Here is a 26,084-nt window from a genome sequence, read left to right as displayed (position 1 = left end):
GCTCTCTGGGTTATCTGGACATGAGCTCTCCTCCTGCCACACCACAGATCTCTAATTACCCACTTATTCCAGCAAGCTCTCATCAGCTCAAGCTCCAGCATTACCTCATTCTTTTACCTCAGCCTGGGACTGGTGTCTTCTCAGCATCCTCTCTGATGAGAATGGATTAATAAATCTCTAACAGAAGTGCTTCTAATTCCTCAGAAGCATCCCATCCTTTCAACCTTCTGCTGACCCCAGAAACCTCATCCCTTTCATCACCATACTGCTATTCAAGGGGCTATTTTTCAAAGGCAGATATTTGAGAGACCAATGATTTTAGCATTGCCTTTATAAAGAAATGAGATAGTTAGTGCTGTGGGTGTTCTCCTTCAGCGTTGCATCTGTAAGTCCAAAGGGTTCTATTCCAGTCACAATTCCCCATACTGCTCATGCAGGGAATTTTTCCTCAGCAGTGAGCCACCACACTCTTCTCAGTACTATAACAGAGCACTTCAAAGCACAGCTCTAAGCTGCTTAGTATTTATAAGCACAGCACAGGAAAAAAGCCATCTGCTTTTCTTCTGCTAGCCTAAATCAGCTGCTTATTCAGCTCATTTGGAGCAGCCTAATTTACTAGTCACAACTACTGTGGAGTTTGCCTTGTCAGTAAGTATCCAGAGCCATTAAGGGCTTGGTCTGAAACAGGGCCCACAGTAACATGGCCAAGAGCCCACAGCAGTGGCACGCTCACAGCGGAGCCAAGCAGACTACGTGTCAACAGCAGAGGTGCACTCACAGATCTGCATTCCCAAACATGTTGGGAAGTTGTCCCTATTTTCTAAACACAAGGAGAAGCCAGAAGAGCTAAAATAACAGCCCATAGAGCCAGAGAAAGATATCTTAAGAAGGAACGCTAATGAAATTGCCAAAACAAAGCACCACAAAGTATCACCACACAAAAAATAAAAAAATCAGGAGACTGTGAATCAGAAACACACAAATCCAGATGAAAATGAAGATTAGGAGTTATGCCAATGAAATGCAGAAAAAAAACAAAGCACAATCTGCCATTGTAATCTTCTGCATTTCAGTTCCATTTAAATTACAAAATACTAAAGCTATCAAATATCTGAAATTAAAACTTACCCAAATGAGCCATATTGTAACCATTCTGAAATCCAGATATTTTCTACAGCATAAATTTCCATTCAACTTCTAATTTGAAGCCAGAAATCCATATCAGTGTTTAAATGCCTGATTAGGAAATCTAGGCTTTTAAAATCTGAGGATCACAGACTCATGTTTGAGGGAAAAAGAAAATCAATTCTTATGCAGCCATTAAGGACAAGAATTCTGATTTAAGATATTTATAAATCCCACATTCTCAAACCCAAATTCACATGTTTTGTCTGACACTTGTACACACACAAAAAGAAGAAACCACCTTCCAAACACAGATGCAAGAAACTATTGCGACAGTTTTACCAAACGTGCATACCAAAAGCTAACTCAGCAGCAATGGAAAGGTTTTTTTTTCAATGAGAACTACAGCTCTCCTTGTTTACATCATACATTGGTACAAAATGATGACAATATTACTGGCTCTCCACAAGTACTGTAGCTCCTTTTTGTTACAAACGGACTAGAAGCCACAATTGTTCTTGTTGTCTTTGTTTAACCGCTCCCCTTACAGAATTCACTTGCAACTCAAGACATTCCTTCCTTTGCTTTAGCTCAATCAACTTAATAACAAATCCTTGGCAGCCAAGGAAAGGGAGAGTTGTGCCACAACCACAGCAGATCTTTAATCACTCGGCTAGCATCAGCATTCTATGCTGCAAAGACATCTTCTGAGAACAGGCTGGCTGAGCCCTACTTCTGAAATAAAGGTATGCACTCACGTCACATTCTGACCATGGCTTACCAGGGAAATACACTGGCCCCTCACCTCACCATCTCTACCCCGCTCATCTCTCAGAAAGCACTCTCTTTTCACCCATCGCCACCCCTTAGTGGTACTCCCACAAACCCCTGCATCTGCCGGCCTGCTGTACCCACAACTCCAAATGCCCAGCAGCACCAGCACGCCCGCACGTGGCAGCCCTGGTTGGCCCGGTGCGACCAGGCCGTCAGCACCGCGGAGAGCTCCGCGCCCCGAGGCGTTCAGCACCGCGGAGAGCTCCCGCCGCCCGCTCCGCGCCCCCCGCCCAGCTGCGCACCCCCAGGGCCGGGCTCTGTGCGCCCCCTCCCCTGGGGTACGTTTGGCCCCGGCCCGGGTTACCTTTATCCCCAGGTACGTGCTTTCCCACCCCGCCCGGTGCGTGTTTGCGTGCGTGCTCTCCCTTTCGTCCCGCTCCCGTGCCCCTCGCGCTGCCCCCCAACCTGTCGTCGCTCTGGAAGGTCTGATCTCCCAGCAGTAAGTCACGGAAGCGGTATCGGGGAGGCAAGGGCAGCACCTCGGACTCCAGCTCCGTCATCTTCAGGGAGGCGATGTCCAGAATGACCCCGCTCTTGCGGCTCCCCTCGCCGTCCCCGCCGCCGCAGCCGCCGGGCGACGAGAGCCTGCGAGAGAGAAGGGGGCAGCGGCAATGAGAGGGGTGCCGTGCCGTGCCCTGCCCACCCCCTCAGCCCGCCCCCGACCCGGCACCTCCTCCGGGGCCGGCCCCGCTCAGCCCCGAACCGCGGCCCCGCGCCGAGAGCAGCTCGCGGCCCGACTGCTGCAATTACATTGCGGGGCAGGCGGCCGGGCCCCCCCGGCAGAGCGGTCCTCCCGGGGGCATGGGTGGCGCGGGGCGCCCCGGGGCTCTGCCGTCCTCAGGCGGGCGGTCGGAGCGCAACGAAGGGCACAGCTCGCTGCACAGGGCAGCGCTGAACACAGGACATTCGCTCCTCGGCACAGAAACAACGGAGAGCAAAGGGAGCCAATGAAAAACCCTAGTCGTCAGGAGGAAATAAAACCGCTCGTAGGGAAGAGCTACAGCTGACAAGCAAAGCCAGATCCATCCCTCCTCCCCCTCCACTCCCCCCACAAAGAAAAGTACGGGTGGTGGAGAGGCAGGGAGATGGATCCACAACACTACTGGAGGCAGAGGCACTGCCTCCTCACCAGGCTGCTGGCACTTAAATCATCTGGACAGTCCCATATTAAATGAGAAACCGTGAATGCTGATGAGTCAGTTACCCATCCAGCCACCAAGCGTCACGGCCGGGCGGATTTATCACCCATCCTTTGGTTGTTGATGCCTCTGATCAAAGGTGCAGGAGATCACAATGCCTGGGAGGGATCCAAAGTGATGGTTCAAACACAGAGGGCAGTGTGTGGTCATCTACACTCAGTCTGCCCAGCCACGCAGAAAGGAGATGGAACTCAGCCGACTCTCAAGCCATCAATTGCTGAGAGCTTGTCTTCGCTCTCCAAACCACATTTGTCAACAAGAACATAGCTAATATACTGCTCCCCATGTCAGCTAGAGCTGCTAATTACAGCTGATGAGAGTTATGCTGATTTCACAAGGCAACAAATCAAGGCAGTGCTGTAAAGCCAGCATACGAGGCACACAAGGCAAAAATCACTGGTCCTGATCCTTTGGGTCCTGGCTTCAATTTCAAATTAATCTGTGCCACGAGAGTAACTCCAACTTCATATGCCCTTTGTGTAAAGTGGGACAGAGAGGGAGAACACAAAAGAGGAAATGTGGCACCTCTGCAGCACGCTGATCGTTTGCCCCTCACTTGTAAGCTTGAAGTGTGAGGCAGACAAATAGCTGAAAGGGTCCAACTGCTGCCCAGGGCATTTCCCAGGGTCTCACCCAAAGCCTCTCCAAGACCCACCTCCCCATCTCTTGTACGTGGTGTACAAGCTATGCACAGAAGGAAGAAAGAAGGAAAAGCTTCCAGTAGTTTAACACTAAATGAGCAACAAGCAGACAGTTAACTTTCTGCTGCAGGCTCAGAGATGTGAACACAGGCTCCTTGGATTCTCTTCTCCCTTTAACAACTGGAAGCCCTGTACATAAATTCCCAGCTGAACAGGTTCCAGTGCCCCAATGAGCTGCAGTTGGTGAGTTTCTGGAAGAGCAACCAGCATGCAAAATTTCTGCTGAACACAGCCCCAGAAGGCAGCACAGCTTTCCCAACGCTTCAGATCATTTTCACTGATGTTTTTTTGCCACTTAATTCTGTACCCCCAGAGCTTTCCAAGCCCTTTTAGCTACCATATGCACACTGCAGCCAAGGCCCAGTGCTGAGTAACGCATCTGTGCAGGGTCTCAGGATTCAGAGAGGTTATTCTGAGATAAAAATTGATCCAAAATTTGGTCTTACAGAGAAATCGGGACAAACTGCTGCCAACTCAAGGACTCCCTCTGGTTCGATTGATCTCAGCACAGAAGTTACCCAACCATCTCCAGCTCACATTGCAAAGGAGGATCTAACATTAATCTAATCACAAAGCCACAATTAAGTCTGCCCTCTTTGAGCTTAACTACAAGATATGCCAAAAGAATTCCTCCAGCACAGGCCAGGCCTGGATTTATTGTAGGACAGCACCTTAAAAACAGAACTTCCAGGGAGAGAAAAAATAATAAATAGGACAAATCACTCAATCACCCACTCTCCTGTTATACCTCATAATTGAAAATGGGGAACCAAGTGTTCAACTCCAATTGAGGGCAATTATCGTTGCATTTGAAGGGAATGTCAGACAGACAGTAATCTCCTGTGATCATTAAGTGCCTGTTTAAAGGAGCATGTCGCTTCGTTTCCCAGAGGAGAAGCAGAAAGATGGGGCTGCACAGCATGGTCACAACAGCTGCCACGTAGACGGCAGCTCTGCAGCAAGTGGACACGGCAGGGTGCCAACATGGCCTGAGGTTTGGGCAGGCAGGGCTCAGCTACTCTGCACCCACCGAGAGCTGAGGGTGCAGTCGTCTCTATGTCACTACAGCAGGCTTGTGTTTGATTGTTTCTCTAACCCTCACCACATTCTTTTCAAGCCCAAGTAATCCATCTCTCCTGGTCTCAGATCCTGCATCAAATGCACAAAGCAGAGCAAATATTTGCCAATATCCTTTATTAGTGCTAAGAAAACTCCATAAGACCCAGTGGTATCACAAACCCCAGAAGCATCGTTTCTGCTCTGTATTTGCATCCGAGTTTTCCTCTCATCCACAGTCACAGCTACATTTTGAACACGTTCTTTCTTAGTTTCACATATGAAAATCATTCAGAATTTTTAAAATTTGGCACATTTATTTATTCTGGCTTCAGATGAAGGCTGAGCAAGACAAATGCTGCTTGCACCTGTTGGATGAAGATGCCTTTCTCACACAGTGACTGTAAGACACGTCGCACATCCGCACCTCAAGAAGAAGTGCTATCTGCATTGCACTCATTTCCTCACATCGGCACAGAGATCCATCCCCCCTGCCCAGACACAGGGATTCTGAGCTACAGAAGTGCCACAGCAACACAGACTGTTCTTTCAAGCAGTAGTGCTACAAAATAAAAAATTCATGAGCAAGATTTCTTATTGCATAGTCTTCAAATACTACCAGAAAAAAAAAAAAAAAGAATCCCAATGTGGCTTATAGCTAAATACAGGACAGCAGCTTTATTTTTATCTTGCCATCCTTCCCTTCCTCCAGAGCCATCTACAACTACAGACACACAGAAAGCTCAGCACTGCTGTGCTCCATCTCTGTTGCCAGTCTCTGTCCCCCCTTTGGCCGCTCGCTGCAGCAATCAGCACCATAGGGGACACCCAGCTGCTGGGAACACAGAGACTGGGATCGCACAGTGTGACCTACACAAGACCTCCCCCCTGATCGCCCTATCATTTACCTGTAGCCCAGCACGATCACAGCACCACTCCAGCAAACACAACTGCCCACAGGAGCACGCTCCACCAGGAGTCTCCGCGCTGCCAGCTGTGGTTTTCCTCCATCAGTGCTGTATGCATGGGCTGCTCGCCGTCCCCTTCATCCCTTGCTGCGTTCCCAGGAAAGCTCTTCTGCCAGCAGCACGCTCCCCAGGGATCGAAAGCATATGCAGAAGAGCAGCGAGAGCCCCACAGCTGCCCAACAAACTGCTGGGATGCACAGCCACCAGGGGAAGCTCAGCCTCAGAGAGCACCTCAGGGCCGGCAGCTGATCACAGTGCGTTTTAGGATTTTCTTGCTGCCCTTGACTCTACATGTCAACAACGAGGGAGAACACAACTCAGGTTCCTCTCATGCTTCCACGCATGCTATGCAAGACAGAAACTACAGAGCAGCTTCCTGTATTGGACCATGAACAACCAGCAAACAGCCCAGGGCTGTAGGCAGATCCCATAGCCCCGCATGCTGCCCATCCCACAGCGCCCATGTCCTGCAGGGACCACCATCAGGAGCTCCAATCTCTCAGCAGCACCTCCACCTCAGAGCAACCATCCTCGGCCCTGCAGCCAAAGACTTTCACATGAGAACTCACTGGGCCTCAATTCTCCCTTTAGAAGGGGCCCATCCCCACCTCCCCCCACTCCCTTCAAGAAGAGCGAGATCCCACAGCTGCCATGGGGGTCGCCAAGCTCCCAGCTTGGAGCTGTTGTGAAGGTGAGCTCAGCTGCTGCCAATGAACGCAGCCACACAGGAAATACTGACCTTTCACTATCCATATTTAATAAAATACATATAACCATCATTTATTTGCTTCTCCTCCTACACCTTTCATGGTTACTGGGTTACACTTGTCATACCCCCTCTCTTTTTTCCTTCCATCTGAGTGACATCACTGTGGGGTCTCTGCATGGCCTGAATGCACCAGGAGTGCGTGGGCACCATCTCTGAGCCAGGAGCCTTTTGCCAGGGAAGGGAACAGGCAGCAGCTTGGCAGGGCTTCCCCCCCCTACATTCAACATCTCAAACGTCGCCTCTAAGTGCGGGGCTCTGAACCAAGCCATAAGTCACTGCAGTGAGAATGGTGCCAACCTTCCAAGTAATCAACGAGAAACAAAAATGCTGCAGGATGCATGAGCACAGCCTGCCCTCTCCCTCGTGCTACACCATTCAAAATCAGCATTTATTGGGGGCAGTCCCACAGACCAGCAGTGATGAACTAACAAGTTTGTGCGTGAGGTGCTCGATCGCCCTGATTAAGCTCTTGCATCCACATTTGCATCTCACAAATCCCCGTCAGTTGCCCAGAACATCCATGTAGAACTGCTCAGACCTCTGACAAATCCCTCTATTGCTTCGCTTTCGGCATGCGGAGGCAATTTAGCTCCACAGGCCTTGCAGAAAATTTAGCTTTTTGTGTATTGCACTTTGCAAACTAACAGGAAGCGTGAGTCAGTGCACAACTCCATGAGCATCCTCCCTGCTGGCAATGCTATTTTCTAGAAGACAAAAGTATAAATTGTACCTTCCAGGTCCAGAGTCATTTTTCCTATTAGACAACCCCATATTAGCAATTCAGAGCCACATACCCCATTCCCTTCTGCTCTGATGCATGCACACAGTGTGCACAGAGGGACAAAGCTCCCTGAAGCCCAAACCCACTATGAAGGCTTTTCATTCCTTTTTTTTTCCAGAGAGCAAGAGCTCCCAGCAAAGGTGCACATAAACAGTTCAGGCTGATGCCCACCCCCCCCCCACCCCCCCCAGAGGCTGCAAATCCTAAACAATATTTGGGGGGAGGATCTGATCCTGCACCACCCCAGCACTGCTGCTGGCAGTTGAGCCGTGCTCCCTCCTTCCTGGCTGCCACACCACTGAAGCGAGACCGAGGAATGGATGCATCTCTCATCTCCTGTTGTGCATCCAGCAGTGATGGATCCCAGGAGCCCTCCTGACCACTCTGCTCCCTTTCCCTTCACTGCCACAGGGCAGCACACACTGTGCTGGAGAGGGAACAAACAGGACACACCTGCACAGCAAGTCTTGGTGTTTTGCTTCTGGCACTGCACATCCCATCCTTCAGCCGTGACAGAGTGGAACACCCAACTGCCCAGAGGAGGCAGAAGGAAGCAGGTGGGCAGGTGAAGAACAGGGGGAGGCAGGTGCCAAGGGCTCAGAGCCCATCCTTCAGCTAAGATGCCATGCAGACCTGCTACAACTCAAAACCATCTCCTCACTGCTGGCCTCTGGCAAAGAGCTCTTTGAGACGTCCTCATCTTTGCTTGGCAATATTAAGCAGCGCCGATAGCAAAACCAAAAGCAGTGTTTGCAGTGCCTGGTGTAGGGAACAAGGCTCTGGCTCCCTGGTCCTGCAGCTTCAAGGCACCCCTAAATTCTGGGGATTTTTGTTTCTTTGTGAGCACCACACATGGCACCCACAAGTCCCTGCTGGGCCGGGCACGGGGCACTGCTGGGCAAAGTCAGAAACAAGAGAATGGAGAGGAATTGCAAAGAGGGGATGAGGAGAGGAGCAGCACCCAGGGCAGAGAAGGGATCTGGGAGCAAACAGCCAAAACGCTGCTGAGTCCCCCCAGAGCAGCACCCCACAGCAAAGCCAACGGCAGCCAAACTTGGCAGAGCACAGCCAGGCAACGAGGCACAGCGGTTCATTTGCAGCCAGTTTGGTTCGTTGTGCAAATATGCAAATAGAATGCAAATGAGCTGGGTGTTCACTCCCAGAGCAGCACATGGCCCCATTTCGCTATGGCCCCCACAGAGCCCAGGACCCCTCCAACACCTCCCTGTGCTCCGGGGGCCGAATCTATCTAAAGATGAGGGGAGAACAGGCAGAGCCCAGACCCAGCGCTGCCATTCAGCCCAACCCTCCCTGCCAGGAATGGCTCCTGGGGGGGGGAATTATCCGAAATGCAGCCATTTTGAGGGCTGAGGCCACTGACCCTGCTGGGAAACCACTGATCCAGCAATCCCTGGAGCTATTTATGGATTAATTATACCATTAAGCAGCATCTTCCCTGTGTGAGCTCCGAGCTGGGGATCCCCGAGTTTGGCTCTTCCCAGCAAGGATGTGGCCTTTTGTCCTCAGCACTTTGCAAGGTGCCCTGGAAGCCCACACAAGTTCCCCTAAAAGCAGAATCCTCCCCAAAACTCAAGAGATCCAGTAAAAAGGACGGGCACTGCAGGAAGGAAGGAGCTGCTGTGCCACAAGGCCGCATTGGTCCCGCTGGGATTTCTGAGCTGAGAAACCACCAGAACCACAATTCCCATCAGCCGAGGGTTCCTCTGGGGTCCCCAGCACAGCATCCCCCACCCAGCCGTTGTGTTGCTCCACCAAACTCAATGATGCCCAACACTTTGCAGAATCACAACACAAATTAAAAAGTGTGTAAGATCAGGGCACTGCTAATTCTTGCTAACGATCTGCTGGGTAAATTCTCCCCCCCTGCACAGCCCCAACCTGCTACAAGCATCAGGAACAAAAAGGGAGAAGAAACTTCTCGGAGCTCCAGACCCCTGCAGCACGATCTCTTCTATTAGAGCAGAAAATAATAGGGAGGCGTGGGAGGAGGAAGAGTCTTTTCACAGTCGGGATACAAAGACTGCAGAAATGAGCCCCATGAGGCGGGCTGTCAGCCCACCTGCCAGACACAGCCGTGGGCTGAGGTGGGGGGATGGCTGTTGGCAGCAGACAGGGAGCAAACAGAAGGGCAACGCAGAGGCAAACGTTGTTCCTGGGGCCCCACAGGGCTCATCACTGCTCTGTGAGTTCAGGAGCAGTGGTGACGACTCCAAATTACACAGCATGGTCGGGCCAAAATGTGACTGTGAAAAGGTGATGGAGGATCCGTGTGATCTGATGATTAAATGCCAGGTGAAAATTAGCATCAGTAAATGTCGGCTAATACAGAAGGGAGAGAAAAAAAAAATCACTGTCCTGCACAAGCAGAAGAAGGGCTGCTTATTTAGCAGTCAGAAAAGAGACAAAGACACCGCAGATAACTGCACAGAGCCAGCAGCTGACTGCCAGTGGTGGTCAGAAAAACAAACAGAACATTGGGAGCGGCTGTGACACCACAGGGAAATGCACAGCAGTTCTGGTTCCCCTCCCCAGAGGGCAGAGGGATGGCTGTGGGGATGAGAAGTACTTTGTACCAATAGAGATGAGATAGATCAATAGGAGACTTTAGCCCGGAATGAGAAGAGATGAAAGGGAGATGAGATGGAAAGATGTGACCACCCACCTGTGAGCGCTGAGCCCCCAGCCCCACATCTGCATGGGGGTGGTGCCTGGGGGAGGTGCAGGCACTGCGCTCAGCCTCCTGCAGCCCTCTGTCTGCTTTTATTCAAGAGAAGAATGAATGAGATATTCCACACGCCAGCGCAGTTTGGCGGGGATGCAAGAGAAACACAAAGAGGCTCCAAACTAAATGGAGTGCAGCACTTGGGAATTGTGAGCGAAGGTCGGGACGAGGTCGCCAATGGAGGATGGGGAACGTACAGAGAGAGGCTGCAAATATTTTTGCAAAGCAGAAAAAGCTTTGAGCAAGGGCGGTGTTCTGCCTTGGTGCCATACTGGTTCATACTGCATGTTGGGCTACAGCTTGATACATCCTCACTAGATAAAGAGGAGGGGAAGAAGGGGCTCCCAACTCCTCACGTACTCCAGTGAGGGGTGCCAGCACCAGCAGCGTGCTGCAGTGAGGACACAGCACTCAGGGGTCCCTCACTGGGGAAGGCCATCCCAAGAACCCATCCATATTCCCACATATGCCACAAGGTGCTCTCCCACAGCAGTTGTACAGCATCCACTGGGTGCCCGGCCCTGAATGTCAAGCCTCATTCAGAGCCACTTGCTGCCCTTTCCTCATCAACTGAGCAAAACAAGAGCAGAAATCCTTCTTATCTCTACTACATAAACATCAAGAATACGTGGTGTGTGGCCCTTGGCTCCCTGTTGCAATTCCTTGTGGAACAGGGAGGCTGAGGTGCCCCACGGCTGTTGCAACCCACACCGGTGACTTTTGGAAAGGCAATAAATGCCTGAGCCCATCACCCAGCCCAGCAGAACTGTTGCTAACTAGCTGCAGAGCCCAGCTCACTGCGAGCCTTCCATCCAAGAGGCATCTCCCCATTCATTTCTGGAAGTGGAAAAAGAAGCAGCTGTCGGCTCCAGGACTGCACTCCCACAGCACAGGGATGGGTCACAGGCAGACTCAATGCACGGAACCAGGAGCACGAGGTTCCCCCCAGCCCCACTCCCGGCCCTCCCCATGCTTACCCAGCCGCTCCCAGCCCAGCTCTGGGACAGGCAGACTCTGCCATCCCTGGAAGAGGCATTAAAAACCGACCTGAGAAAAGCCACATCCGTCAAAGACAAAGACGCGATGTTCCTGAGCTCCTCCTGCAGGTGTCACGGTGCACACCATCCCATTTCACCTCTTCCTTCTCAAATAACCCACGGGAGGCAGCGGGTGGCGCAGCCGCATCCCCTGCGCACCGCTCCTCTGCCTCCGGCTCCCGACTCGCACAGGGTGTGTTTGTGTGAGCCCTTCCACATGGCCCCCATCCATCACTGCTCCGCACCCGTGCCCTTACATGGGCAAGGCAGGGGGAGAGCAGCTCTGGCCCGGAGGAAATCCTCTATTCCCTAAATGACAGCTCCCTGTGTAAACATTTACCCAGATTTCCCATGATGTAGGGAAGCAAAATTTAGGTTCTTCGTACCCTCTGAGTATTTGCTCTCCAAACATACTTTTAAGTGCTTTTGCTGTTAACCCCTTTCTTCCTGACTGCGAGGAGCTTTGGGGATGCTCACCCACTTATAAGGGATGGGGGAAAGCACAAAGACATCTACACATACAGATGGTGGTGACAGAGAAAATGGAACCTGTTTTGAACCATCCCTAGATTTGAAGAGTGAAGGGACAACAGAAATATCACTTATCTCAGAGGGGCCAGCATTGCTGCCAAAGTCCTCTGAACACAAACCTTCAGTGCCTTCTGCACACAGCAGAGCTGCAGCTGCACCAGGTCGGAGCCAGGGGCCAGAGCAGCCCTGCAGGCACTGTGCTGGGTGCTGGGCAGGCACACAGAGATAGAATGTGACGGCACTGCGGCCTCCACAAAGCTGGAGGGGGTTACAAACACACTGAGCTGTGTAATCGTAATTAAAACCCAGGCTCTTCTCTACGTATTGGAAAAGACAGAGGAGAAGACCTTTGGACGAGTGTTGTGTTGTCGCATGTTACATGAGGATAAATTACACTGAGCAGTACTGTAGAATAAATTAAAAAGAGCAATAGCTGCAGTCTCAGCTTATCGTTTTCCTGTGTTGTTACAGCCCCAGTCCCCCACCAGCTGCATCCCCAGCCCAAACCGTTCACACACACAGCTGTACTCCATAACCTCATCAAGGACAGGGTCTGAAACACACCCCACACAGGTGTGCAATGAGCAAAGTGGTTCCAGGAGTGCTCTACAGCTTCACCACCACCCTGGAACGCCCACAAAGTCTAGACAGGGGGACAGACAGGCGTACAGGCAGACAGACAGCATATGCACACAGGGGTGATGCTGTCCCAGTCCCTGAGGCACTGCAGTCCCTCCTTTGCATGGCACATTGTGCCTCTGGCAGAGGACAGCAGGGGATGGTGACAGGAGTTCCAACCACAGGAACCAATGTTCAACGACTGCATGTTACCTGGCCAGCAGCAATGCTTTGAAAGTGATAGAGTTCATCGGCTACACTGCTGCTTATCTTCCTGTCTAGTCTCTTAGGAACAAGAGATGGTGTCCCTAAATCACAGTGAGATGTCAACATAAAAACAACACCGCAGTCATCCAACTCTGGGCACAAACCCGAGTCCTTATCCACCAACAGCAAACTGATGCACCCACTTCATTTGTCCTGTTAATATCTGACGAACACGAAAGCCAATGATCGCGTTACGGAGCTGCCAGGAAAAGCCGGGGCTCTCCAGCAGCAACGCATCCCCCGTTAGATGGGCGCTGGGCACACAAAGATGGCATCGCCTGCTGTGACCCCACGGAGCCTCTCTGCCTGCAGCCCCAACCATCGTAACTTCGGCACAGAACCCACCCAACACAGAGCCCAGGCTGGGACGTGCCACGCTCGGCAGCGTTCGAGCTTCTCCCGCGTGTGCATTGCGCGGTCCTCGGGATTCACGACCGCTTCTGAGCTCGGGGGCCGAATTTCCCGCAGAAACTTCGTGCCGCGGGCAGGGACGAGGTCTCTCGGTACACCAGGGGTCCCGACACGGCCGCCCCGGTTCTTCCCTTCCCTTCCCCTCCGGCGGTACCCGGTGCCCCCCCGACCCCTTAGCCGTACCTGTGGGCGCTGCCATCGTCGTAGACGAAGGTGCGGTTGGTGTAACACTCGGCGCAGACGGCGGCCCCGCCGCCCGCCCTGCCCTCCGCCGGCGCCGCGGGTTTGTAGATCCCCTGCAGGCTCCGCTCCTCGCCCGAGAACGGCATCAGCGCAGCGGCGCGGGCGCCCGGAGGGGCGAAGCGGAGCAGAGCATCGGCGCCCCGCGCTGCCGGAGCCTCCGGCCGGGCGCTGCCCCCGGCGGGTGCGGGCGGCGGCGCGCTCCCGGTACCGGTGCCGCTCCCGGTGGCGGCCGCCCATCACGGCGCGCCCCGCAGCAGCCCGCGGGTCGGCCGGGCGCTCCGCATGCTGGGAGAGGCGGCGGCAGCAACAGGTGCCGGGAAGTTGGGAGGCGGAACGGGGGCGGGAGCGGTGTGCCCTCAACGCACACCGACACGGCTCGGCTCGGCTCCCGCCGTGCTGCCGCCCGGGGGATGCTGTGGCACGGCACGGCACGGCTCGGTGGGGGTGCCGCCACGGCGCTGCTCCCTCTGCCGGTGCCCGCTGCGGTCCCGGCACGGCACGGCACGGCACGGCACGGCACGGCACGGCCGCTGCCCCGCGCTGCCACCTGCCGGCCGCCCCGTCGCCTCCCCCGGTGCGAGGGATGGCTTTCTGTTTGTTTTATTTTGGATAGGGTCGCGTCAATATTTGTGCCGGGCGCCGGGCCCGGGCCGTGCTGCGCGGCCGGTACTGATCTCCTGGGGGGGCACCGCTGCCGTAACGCGGCTCCGCCCGGGCTGGGAGCAGCCGCTGCCCCCGGGAAACGGGTAACGGAGCGGCCCCGGAGCGCGATGCCCCGCGCGGTGCCGCAGCTTCGCTCCCTCCCCAGACGCTCTCCGGGTTTACGCCGCTTGCCATGAGCAGACTTTGTGTTTCTCTCGGAGCATCCCTTCCTCCTCCTCCCTCTCCATATGGGCTCTCCTACACTCAGAGTCGTTTGAGAGAAAAGCGATCCGTGCCGCCTGTGCCATCCGTCCATGTGACGCTTCCTGACCCAACGTGCTTTTAAGAAGTTATTCTTCATTCACTAATTGCCTCCCATTAGCGGGTGCAAAATGTTAATGCGCAGCTCTGCGAGGAGAGGGGGCGGCGGCGCGGTGACACGCGGGGTGAGCACAGTCTGGGGGAGGAATTACTTAAAATTACGATGGGGATGGGTAGGAAAAAGATGTGAAAAATGGAAGAGAAAGAGCCAGAAGGGGAAAGAATCCTCGTGCACAGGGACCTGAGCCAGGAGCGTGCGGCTGCACTGCACAGATAGGGTTAAATAGAGCCAATAGGGCTGGAGAGCCAATGGGACCGTGTGGGCACTCATTGCCTTCAGCCTGAAGGTTGCCCCACGTCGTGTGTACACCTCAATGACAGCTGGCACGACGTCCCACACAGTGTCTGTGCCAAAGCAGTGCCGGCTGCTCCTCCCCATGCTCCCTGCCCCTTCCCAGCCCACAGCAGGGCTTCCATCCTGCATTTTCTCCCCATGAGAGCCGAGTGCCTCTCAGTCAGCGCTGGCACTGCCCAGAGATGCTGCCCTTCCCCTCCTCCAGTGCTTTGCTAACCTTTATAGGAATGTTCACTTCTCTTCGGAAAGCCATTCCGGCTCCAGCCAGCAATGCCCCGTGCATCTTTCCCAGCAGCTGCAGTTTAATGCAACCTTGAGTCATCGTGGGGCCTGTGCAGCCTCACTGCGGGAGCACAGGGGGCACAGCCCAGGGTGGGGGGCAGCTCCGGATCTTTGTGTCTGGAGGAGCAATAAATACATCTGTGGGAGGCGATGGCGTGGATGAGTCAGAGACAGAGAGTAATCTGGGGAGGAACAAAGGAGCAAAGTCCAGCACACCTCCATGCTCTGGAGCCAAGCAAGGACCGTGGCTGTGTCTGAGCTCAACGTTTTGCAACCATTAATGCTCTCTCCATTCAGCTGATATTTAGCTCTGCGTTTCTGATGCTGAACATAACGCTGAGAGAACACACAGAGGGTTTGAGCTGTCTGTATCGAGAAACACAGCGGGAGATGGTTGTCAAAGCTGTCATTGAACTCAAGAAGCAATAATCAAACACACACATAGAGAAAGATAGAGCTCTGTAATTCCAAGCCTGATGTATGCAAAGAAAGAATGAATGCCGGGAGCTTGGCTACAGAACATATTTTCAGCGTAGTCAACTGAGTCAAGTGAGCCATGAAATAGGAAAAAGATGCCCTTCCTGGGATGCAGAGGGGCTGAGCTATTTGTCAGCTCTCCGGTTTGCTGGCTTGTTTGTAAGTTCTCTACCTTCATTTAACATCCTGAGGAACATTAAATATCAAAACCGAAATGAAATAAATGCAATTAAGCTCTGTAAAACCATCTCCCCCATCACCTCCCCAGCTTTGCGGAGAATTCAGAGTGAAGAACCGCTTGCAGGAGCTGAATCATAACTGTCAGCAAAAACATCTCTATTAGGTGACTAAGACCAAAACTGTTGTCTTCCTCTATTTATCACCCTCGATGCTGTTATTAAAACCCAGAGGAGCCCCTGTGCAGTCCCTGGTGCTCTCTGCACACAGGGAGGTGCCCAGACCTGAGCTCAGCCCCTCAAGGACGTGGAATTCCCTTTTCTGGAGGCTATTGAACCTCGTGAGGAGTGAGGTTTCTCCTAACACAGATAAATCTCATCAGTTTAGCCATAAGGAGCAGCTTTGGTTGGAAAACAGAAATCTGCATATATTTTGGGTGCACACGTGGCTGTTTGAATCAAGCCCTGCCACCACAACGCTGAGCAGAAGGAAGGGCTCCAGCACTGCAGGCACCATGCTGCGTGTAATTGCAGCAGGCTGATGCACATGGGGGGCTTATTATTGTTTTAAAAACGCACAATTGGGAAAGCCAATATTTGTAATGGAAGAAGTTTCAAATACCAATGTTTATTTGCTTATTAAATAGTTTAGCTGGAGACAGAGCATCTTCAAAGGAGGATTTTTTTTTTCTCAGAATGGGTATCTGGAGCTGTAGAGCTGTATTATTATACATGAAAAATATTTCCTCATCAGCTTTTTATTCCGGAGAGCACACTCAAGTGACATTACCCGTGCAGACAGCTTGCCAAGCTCCACAGCACAGCTCTGTGAGGGCTGCGGGGACCCAACCCTGCTCCAGCCAAAGCTGAAGCCCAGTGGGCAGCCCAGAAAGGAGACCTGGGTGATCCCATTGCTCACAGCAGGGCACCTCTCCTGCCACCATTACAACAGCTGCCCAAGGAGAAGGCACGACTCTTTTCCCCCCATGGTTCCATGCTACTTTTTGGGGGTGTTGTGGGGACGCCCCCGGTGCCACCACCACCACAGCACCAACATGTGCAGCCCTTTAGAAGTGCAAGTGATGGGTGGGCAGATAGCACAGCTCTGTGACACAACGGCATTTAATAAAGTGTCCCCAGTGCAGCTGCACTCTGTCATTCCCCCAGGACCCCACAGACATCACACAAACCCCTCCTGAGTTTCAACAAAGAGCAGAAGGAAAGGCTAGAACCTGGCTTTATGTTTGCTGCAGCTGCAACACAATCGGCCTCGGGATCATCTTTCCTCCCCCCAGCAGGAGAGGTGAAGCTGTGCGTGGGTATGGGGAGGTAACCCAACCCTGCAGCCCCAGATAGGCGCTGCTGCCTGAGGGGACGCTGCTCCGGGAGCTGCTGCCCACGGCCATGCAGGTGGGTGCCCAGGTGTGGGGTATAGGCACAGCATGAGGCTTGAGGTGCATCCTACAGCTCAGAGCCAGCACTGGGTGGGAAGCAGCTGGGCCAGCAGCACAGCAGGGAGCAGGAGAGGTGGGGAGCAGCCCTGGGCTGAGGTGAGGCTTGGTCCTGAGTGATACAGTTCAATATTATGCAGTAACAGTTCCCCTTTTCTCCTTACCCCTTGTCCCATGGTTCTGTCAGATCAAGTACCAAGGCTAACCTCTGAGGATGCAAACTGACCTTACAGGACTTCATTAATATCTCATGCCTTCAGTAACAAGCTAAAACAGGCAGAAAGCCATTCAAATATTCAGTTATTCCTCAGCATATCCACAGATAGATGCACAGAGATGAGACATTTAATCTACAGCACATTAATGCCACCTCAGCTTAAGCTCTCTCTGGTTTGTAGGAAACAAAAAGCTGTAGACTTAATAGATGTACACAACTACAAGCCACAGTTCCATTTTGCCTGAATGTATCATAACGTACTACGAACGTGAGACAAAATTAAATGCTCAGCACCCAGATGTGTTTCTTCCCCAGCTGTGCAGACTCCGGACCCACCAGTGGTGCTTTGTCCTGTTCAATGTCCTGCTGTTCCACATGCTGCTCTTCGGGGCAGACTTGCTGGAGGAATACTTCCTGCGGTTGTTACCTCTCTCCTACAGCGATGCAAAGACCCTGGAGATCAGGGAGCGGGCCAGGAAGCTGGACACAGCCCTGCTGAAGGCCAACCTCTCCAGGTCTTACACTGTCAGCAGCACAACGTGCTCTGATCAAGAGATATTTCTGCTTGTTCTCGTCTGCAGCAGCCCAGGAAACAGGACTAGGCGCAACGCCATCAGGCAGACGTGGGGCAATGTGACAGACACCACAGGTTACGCTGTCCTCACCTTGTTTGCTTTAGGAAGGCCAGCTTCGGCAGAAGCCCAGCAGGAGATTGATGAAGAGTCTCAAAAGCACCGCGATATTATCGAGGGCAGCTTCATCGATTGCCCTGCGACTCAGACACAGAAGATGATGATGATTGTGGAGTGGGTGGTGACTTTCTGTCCTCACGCAAGGTATACTCTTAAGACGGACGAAGAAATGTTTGTCGGCATTCCCAGCCTGGCTGGATACTTGCTCAGCTTGACTCAACTAGAGGATGTCTACAGTGGGAGGGTCATCCACCAAGGGGTGCCTGACAGAGACCCCCAGAGCCCCAGCTTCGTCCCCATCCATCACTACCCAGAGGAGTTTTACCCGGATTACTGTGACAGGAGAGCCTTCGTCATGTCGCAGGACGTCGTGCGCAAGGTGTTCGTGGCCGCCCAGGAGGTGCCAACTTCAGTGCCTGCCGACGTCTTCGTCGGGATCTGTGCTAAGAAAGCTGGCATCACTCCCATCCACAGCTCTCGCTTTTCCGGCGAAAAGCACATCAGCTACAGTCGATGCTGCTATAAATTCATTTTTACCTCTTCCAACGTGAACGAGGATGAGCTATTTAGGGATTGGAAGGAAACAAGCGACGGGAAAAACTGCTCGCTACTGGAAACGTACTACAGCCTGGTGTCCTGCAGGGTTCTGACCTATATCGATAAGTTCAAACAGTTTAACTTGGACAGAATAACAAGTGAAGCTTTCCATTTCTCTGATTAAAGTCTAATTTTTGGGAAGGAAGGCTGCATTTCCTTCCACCACTCCTTCTTTCTTGTACATAGTCAGCAATCTCCCCTCCAAGTTGGCTTCTTCCCTTCAACAGCTAATGAATTACTAATGCTATCGTGTTGCAGTAACAAAAGCTTTAAACATATTCTAGCTGCATGCCCTTGTACATGTGTGTGAAGCAAGTAAAACAAGAACAAAGAAACATGGTGTGCACCCAGTGTTTTTCCTTTGCACATAAAGATACACCACCAGTAACACGTGAACCATTTGGCTATAAAAAAAATGTATTGGCATGTACTGAACAGGTGTAGACCTGAGCTCTAAGCTCAAAAACCTGAGGCACACGTGCATACAAATCCCTCATTTGGCACCTCTGTATTTTAATGTATTGTATTTGGCACACGAACCATGCAAAACAGATGTTAAGGACTTGACACAGAGAGCAGCCTTCATAAGCAACAGCAGAAGACGTGCACAGAAGTGACTCACGAGCTGCAGAAAAGGTTTATACTGATTTCCTTTACCAAGATTTCAGTGTACAGCTCATCTAGAGCTACCAGCACAAGAAGCCATCTGGAATAACCAAGCTCAACCCCAATACAAGTGCAAAGTCACATTCTTTTCCTTTTTAGTGCTTTCATGTTTCTCCATACTCAGAGGTTCACACAGCTCCTGTGCTCCCTCAGCTCACAAATGAGACAGTACATACTGTGCTTCCCACCAGCAGATGTTTATTATGCACACTAGGATGAAGTGAGAAGTAGCATAATGTTAGATGACAATTTTTTGTACATATCTGATCATAAGTAACAAAGCAGATCACCTGCATTCAGATAGTTTGTCAGACAGATTATCCCCAACTATCCAACTTCTCTGAGCCCATTCAGTTCCTTGCCAGCAATGTTCTCTTGCCAGCAACGTTTTGGCAGGCAATGCTAACATCTCTGCTGCAGCCTGAACGTACTACAAGCAATAGAAGAGTTACTGCACAACCAGACAGCTCAGCCCACTTTGCTTGGCAGCGTGAGGACATCAGGCAAGTACTTTCCATAGATGCACAGCTGACTTCACACACTAAAATAAGCCCCACAGCAGTCATTTCATGTGTTATTATGCTCCCTCCACCTTGTCTTCAGATTTATGTCCCCAACAAATCCAAGACAGACCTCCAGTATAAAACACACTGTGATCTTTGTTTATGGACCAACACATCGGGGGGGACAGAAGGGACCCAGCCAACCTTGCACCTCACCCATCACCTCCAGAGGAAGATGAAGTCTCATGAAGCACTACATTTGTATCCTAATTCAGTTCATGCATTTGAACATAAACACTTTGTGTTTTTACCCCTTTTATTCCAACTCAGGCAAATAAAATTGGTACTTCTTTAAATAAAACATTAAAACATTAAATCTTTTTTTAATTAAAAAAAAAAAACACAAACAGTTTAAGATTTGGTTCTGAAGTAGACTTGTAGCTGGTGCTCCTGTTCAGCAAGCAAACCAAGCTGCCACAGCCACAGTTAACGAGGCAAAGCTCCCAGTTTGGTTTTATAGATCAGCTTACTTCTGTTTGTTTAAGGATTAAGTGTTTGTTTTTTGTGATCCTCAGTATAAAATGTAAACAATGCTCAGGACTTATTTAAACATGACTTACTTCAAGCAACCTGATCAGAGAAGAGAATCCAGTTTGTGCTCCCTCATGTGGACAGAACGTGACCAGTTTACTCTTAGCAAGTTTCTGACAGAACTACAGCTGGCTAAAATATTTTCTATGCAAGTGCCAACCTTGGCAGAGATAAAAAAAAAATGTTTTTTAAAAAAGAGAAACTATGGCAGCATGTGAGGTTACAAAACCTCAACAGTTTTTTGCCTTTTTAAATTTTTTTTTAATTGTACTGTGATCTACTGAGAAAACATGATAGGAACTCTAACCTCAAAACAGTTTAAGTAAACATTGACAGCTTCTGCACAATAAGACACAGTCAGCAGCCAGCAGTGCTCACTGCACTCACTTGTCTCAGAACAGCACACAGGAAAACTCTGCCAGGAGATCCCATGAAAAATTACATTGTGCCCTGTAAGAATTGATTTGCTCTCATGACCCTCATTTCAAATGGAGTCAAAGTGCTTCATGTTCCTTTAAAGAGACACACAGCTCCTGTGTGGGGAATCCTTCACACCTTACATCTGAACACCTATCTCAGTAACGTGGTTTGTAAGAAGGGGAATTGAGACATCAGTGACTTTACTCTGCTCCTTCCACAGCTGTAGTAGAAACTGCTTTGACATAATAAGGGCCTTCATTCAAATAAGCCCTAAGCCTCAGGTAATACTGATTTCCAAAGATTTCTGCAATTGTTTTAGAGTTTACAAGGGCTTTCACCAGTTCATACTTGGCATCCTTGGAAGCTTTGTCAGGTTCCACAGATCTGTCTACAATGTATTCCACAAACCCTGGACTGTTGAGCATCAACTTCTGGGCCCAAGCTTGATTTGCAATAGCCTAAATGTGAAGACAAAAAGAGAAGGAAAATTCATCTTACTTTTAAAAACACCCCAAAATCAGTAACACAGTAGAGAGAGCAGAAAAACTTAAATGGAATATTAATTCCACACAGTATTTACATAACTACCAACTGAACAGTATTTATCACTGGAAACCAAGCACAGTTCAGTGCTTCTCTAGCATTTTAAGTGAGTTATCAAAGCAGTGACCTCCTGTATAGGATTTCAAGGAAAAAAAAAAAACCTTTGAATTAAAGTTTCTAAGAAAAGCACTGCAGACATGACTGATTTGCTGTAGTCATTAAATGGTGAACACAAGTGAGACACAATGGAAAAGACATTTATTTCTGACTGCTTCAGGACTTCATATAATAAAACACCACCGTTTGTGACTGAAGAGCCTGAAACTGCATGACAATACAATTCATGACCAGATCTTTAATAAAAGAAAGAAGCTTACAGTGAACACCCTTAGAGCTCCACAGTGCAGATCAGGGAACGGCTGAGTACTGATGCTCCTGAAGAGTTCCAGTGGTTGGCTGGACAAGGATGTGAACCATGACTCAGTCATTCTTAGAAGGTCTTCTGTCTGCTGCTCTGGCTGCACAGATCACAGAAGTGTTCAGATATGAAAGGTTACTTAGAATTATGAGTAAGCCTGCACACAAAGGCCCACCAATTGACCAGAAAACAAACCCACCAAATAAACTTACAGGCAAGTAGAGAAGAGATGAAACAGCATCCAAGCATCGAAGCCGCAGCTCCGTGGGTGCATTCTTTGCCTGGTGCCCTATTTTGTTTAACAGATTCTGAAATCTGCTTCCTTTGAAAGTAAGAAAACAGTTCCTTGAGTAATTCAGGCAGACCTTAGCAGAAGTACAACGTTACTGATCTGTTACTTTATGCAACACTCTCCTACCACTGATGTAGTATATAAAGCCTGAGAAAGAATACCTTGATCCACTGTAACAAGAGCACTGAAAGATTCTCTCTGCTTCATACAGACCTAAGATGGATGAATCCAAAGCTTTTATGTTTGTTCTGTGGACTATCCAGAGATTTCCAGAAGCAAAGTTATTTGTCCCAGATAACTGAATCGCATTGGGAAGCTCAGACCCTTGTACATTTGTGATTAGAAATCCCCAATCCCTACAGTGCTACAACAGTTATCTGTTGTATGTCTGCTCATGCTCATTTTTCACTGAAGTTCTTCGCTTTGGACTAGCAGCAAAAAGAAAACAACAACAACAAAAAACCTAGGGCCTACTTTCAATCATTTGAACCATTTTATCTTAAGAAAAAAAACTGCAGCCTTTGAGAAGAAAAAAAAAAGTGACACTGCACAATAGTTCGTATTTTTCTCACCCTGCTGAGAAGGCCATGAGATAAGAGAAACAAAGGAATCCAAAATGACAGGTGTACTGACAGTTTGTATGCTGCAGCTCACTAGAGAAGAGTGACTCCAATAACACCAGCATTCTATCTGGGAGGCATTTCACTCCGCCATGCCTGACAAGGCAATTAAAAACCTCCTTATCTGCTATAATGCAGCTATTTGAAGAGACAACCTTGACTGCTGAATAGGTTTTTCAACTCTTTCCTCTATTACACTGTTATCAACACACTTTTTAATAGTATAATACACTGAGAAAATGTTATTACCAAGAAAGATGATACTAACTTGCTTTCTGTAAAACCTGTTTGCCTTCCACGCTTGATCCCAGGATTCCTAGCGTGTCCACAGCAACTCCAATCATGGTTGGATCGTGACTTTCTGCCATTTCAAAGACCTTCTCCATAAAGACAGGGTATCGCTCACAGATCTGCTGTGGGCTGTCGACAACAGCCAGGTTTCCAAAGAATTTAATAAATCCTAATGGAGACAACAAGAAACAAGTACTCAGAGTGGAGTAACAGCATAAATTAAGATAAATGAAGCCTATTCTTTAGCATTTTGTGCACATCCAATGTGAATTCTGCTATCCAAAGAATTCAAGGGCTTTAGAAACAGCTTAGTAGTCCTCCCAGTTTAACATCTAATACTTGCAAAGGGTAACCATGGGAAATTAGGAAGGCATGATGTAACCTGGTAAGTAGAAGCCTGAGAAAGGATCAGACTCTGCACCAATGATGATGTTAGAAATTTTGTCAATCACTCCTTGCTGAGCAAGATACTGACGTCCATGGGGAGTATGAGCCAATGAAGTCACCATCTCTATGCACGTGGCTCTGTAACAGACAAACAGTTTATCTGGTCTTCTGTTTACAGGGGGTTATTTTGAGGTCAAGCACCACGGCTTCAGCAGTCTGGGAAATCTCAAATTCACTGTGACGTACCTGACCAGAACATCATCTCCAGTCAACTCTCCAATTAAGTCTGATATTAATCCACTGTTTGCACAGTAATTAAGTGAATCTGCTGACACTGAAGAAATCTCAACAATTAGCTAAATAAAAACACAGGAGAAAAGAAGGTAATACCACACCTTGTATATCACAATTCACAGTAATGGCCAAATACACCTCATAACACAGATTAACCCTTTATACATTAAATACAGTTTTATCTTTTCAGAATTCATCTAAATGCTTGCCTGAAACAGGCTCCTGCAGAGCTGCAAGCTGACAGCACACACACCTGACTTTTCTTTAAAAGATGAACTGCTATCCCCCTTAGGCTCTAAATGGCTAACCTGCATTATTCCTCCTTCAGCATGCATTTCTAAACTGACACACTGCTCAGCATCACTGTTTCTTTCCCACACCTGAGTTTTTAACAGCTCTGCACAGCAGTGCTGCACTCCTCCTGCTCCCTTCTTGCCTCAACAAAACAGACATGAAGAAAACTCACATAACAGTAAGGACAACGTGGATCCCATTCCTACCTCATACACTCTGTACCGAACAACATCATTTGTTGCCATGACATTTTTCAAGTCACTTAATAAGCTGCTCACAAACAAAGCCTCTAAGCCATCTTGTGTCTGGGCTATTCTTGAGAGAGATTTGATGGCCTGTAAACAAAAACAATTGCTTGCTATAATAACACAAAGGGAAGAAAACGCAGGACGATTTGATTTAGCTTCAGCATTCTTTAATAACATATTAAATCATGCTGTTTGTCTAAAATTGTAGTTCTCATTCACTTTTCAACAAGAATTATTACTGCTGACAAGGGCTAGCTTTAGTTACTGTGATTCAAACCTCCGGCATCAAATGTGGGCCTCTAAGTTCACTTATGCACCAATAGTTACTGGAAAAAAACAGTTCTGGGTAAATGTTTTTAACCATATCTAAGGATAGTCTGGGCTTAAGTCACTTGTATGATTATAAATGTCTTCCAGGCAACATGAGCTCTTTTTTCCTTAACAAAGAGCAGCAGCTGACATTTCAACAACAGCAGAAGAGGCATTCTGTGCAGCATCTACAGAAGAGGAAGAAAGCAACACTTACCTCTTTAGCTACCGCTATTTTCTCACCACCAATGCAATTTATTATCTGCCGTAGTAGTTCAGGAGTGTTGAGAATTTCTCTAACAGCATCTGAATTTTCAACAATCCTCCCAACCTATGGGTATAATTAAATAAAGTTATTGAATAACACCATAACGGCCTTTTTTCTCCTATGAAGAAAGGTTGAGTGAACTGGGCTTTTTTAGCTTGGAGAAGAGAAGGCTCTGGGGAGACCTAATTGTGGCCTTCCAGTACTTGAAGAGAGCATACAAACAGGAGGAGGAATGGCTGTTTACAAGGGTGGGTGGTGATAGGACAAGGGGAAATGATTTTAAACCGAGACAGGGGAGGTTTAGGTTAAATATTAGGAGAAAGTTTTTCACTCAGAGGGTGGTGAGGCACTGGAACAGGTTGCCCAAGGAAGCTGTGGATGCCCCATCCCTGGAGGCATTCAAGGCCAGGCTGGATGTGGCTCTGGGCAGCCTGGGCTGCTGGTTGACGACTCTGCACATAGCAGGAGGTTGAAACTACATGATCACTGTGGTCCTTTTCAACCCAGGCCATTCCATGATTCATTTTGTGATTTTTTTCCCCCCACAAGGGCTGGATCAGACACCCATCAGGCAAAGGGAATCACCATTTCTGGACGCACTCAGAACAAAGCAGGCCAGCACCCCAAGCAGCCTGATGTGGCCATGCTTTTAGCTGGGATTGGGCCTGTGATGACCAGAGCTCCATCCCAAACTTCAGAATCATAGAATGCCACAGATAGGAAGGGACCTGAGCAATAAAACATTGCTGCACTTTGCTCTATGGCACCTGCTGTCAGTGCTGGCTTATAATGCTCTACTCAGAACAGCCCATAATAAACAGAAGGTTCAGTTACAAGTGATCTCTGTCCAAACAGAGCTTTATGTGTTATGGTTAGCACGCATATCACGAAGCTCACACGCTGCACAGTAAGAGCAGCAGCCTGCAGCAAAGCACCCCAACAGCTGGAATGAGCACGGAGCTGAACCCCAGATCACGGCCGTACCTGGGATATGGAGAGGATCTTCACAGAGTCGTCGGGGTGGAACAGGCCCTTCCGCAACTCCTCCCGCAGGTTCTGGATCACGTGAAGCGGGTCCAGGGCCTGCAGGAGCCTCTCTAGAACGGCAACGCAGGCGGACAGCTGCTCCCTGTGCGGACAGAAAGAAACCCCTCACCGGGACCCGCACCTCGCCGAGAGGACGGGGCCGGGAGCAGGAGGAGGCACGGGAGCCACCGCGAGAGACGGGGGGAGGCAGGGCCGGGCCGGGCCGCTCACCGTTCACTGGTGCCGAGGAGGTTGAAGAGCGCTGCCAGGTGCTCATCGCTGAGGCGGGCGCGCAGGGCGGCGGGCGGCACGGCCTGAACGGCGAGCCGCAGTGCGCGCAGCTCCTCCAGAGGCGCCTCCTGTCGCGCCGCGCGCTCCAGCAGCTCCACCACCGCCTCCGCCATCTTGGCGCCGCCGCCAA

The 26,084-nt window shown here is 50.1% G+C and overlaps 3 protein-coding genes across 11 annotated transcripts in view; 1 reads left to right on the top strand and 2 right to left on the bottom strand.

Moving 5' to 3' along the window:
* KCNT1 (potassium sodium-activated channel subfamily T member 1) overlaps positions 1–11,387 on the bottom strand; it is a 54,385-nt gene extending 42,998 nt beyond the window's left edge. For all 9 annotated transcript variants that reach the window (XM_042879192.1, XM_042879195.1, XM_042879188.1 and 6 more), the window contains exons 1-2: positions 11,224–11,387; positions 2,365–2,544 (exon numbers count right to left, since the gene is read on the bottom strand). In XM_042879192.1, the coding sequence (XP_042735126.1) occupies positions 2,365–2,459 (95 nt within the window). In that variant the 5' untranslated portion in view covers positions 2,460–2,544; positions 11,224–11,387. The remainder of the gene's footprint in view (positions 1–2,364; positions 2,545–11,223) is intronic.
* Positions 11,388–17,411: 6,024 nt separating this feature from the next.
* B3GALT9 (beta-1,3-galactosyltransferase 9) lies at positions 17,412–18,617 on the top strand. The gene has a single exon (XM_042879248.1). The coding sequence runs from the start codon at positions 17,412–17,414 to the stop codon at positions 18,615–18,617; it is 1,206 nt and encodes a 401-aa protein (XP_042735182.1).
* A 723-nt stretch (positions 18,618–19,340) lies between these two features.
* PSMD5 (proteasome 26S subunit, non-ATPase 5) lies at positions 19,341–26,082 on the bottom strand. The gene is made up of 10 exons (XM_042879333.1): positions 25,895–26,082; positions 25,622–25,766; positions 24,587–24,700; positions 24,019–24,147; positions 23,471–23,580; positions 23,220–23,362; positions 22,815–23,006; positions 21,847–21,956; positions 21,594–21,734; positions 19,341–21,131 (listed from the first exon to the last, which is right to left on the bottom strand). Exons 1-10 carry the CDS (start codon positions 26,065–26,067, stop codon positions 20,874–20,876), a joined length of 1,515 nt encoding a protein of 504 aa, XP_042735267.1. The 5' UTR covers positions 26,068–26,082; the 3' UTR covers positions 19,341–20,873.
* Between the last annotated feature and the right edge of the window lie 2 nt (positions 26,083–26,084).

This window comes from Lagopus leucura, unplaced genomic scaffold, assembly GCF_019238085.1.
Source record: "Lagopus leucura isolate 7727_CA_CO unplaced genomic scaffold, USGS_WTPT01 Super-Scaffold_100022, whole genome shotgun sequence".
Taxonomy (NCBI): Eukaryota; Metazoa; Chordata; class Aves; order Galliformes; family Phasianidae; genus Lagopus; species Lagopus leucura.
This window is presented reverse-complemented; position numbering and strand designations above follow the sequence as displayed.

Bases quoted from the DNA above. Each gene is read 5' to 3' on its own strand.
- B3GALT9 (XM_042879248.1), top strand. From the start codon at position 17,412: ATGTACACAACTACAAGCCACAGTTCCATTTTGCCTGAATGTATCATA.
- PSMD5 (XM_042879333.1), bottom strand. From the start codon at position 26,067: ATGGCGGAGGCGGTGGTGGAGCTGCTGGAGCGCGCGGCGCGACAGGAG. The intron at 25,767-25,894 runs GTGAGCGGCCCG...CTGTCCGCACAG, and splicing joins CTCCTCGGCACCAGTGAACG to GGAGCAGCTGTCCGCCTGCG. The intron at 21,735-21,846 runs GTAAGTTTATTT...TGATCTGTGCAG, and splicing joins CATCTCTTCTCTACTTGCCT to CCAGAGCAGCAGACAGAAGA.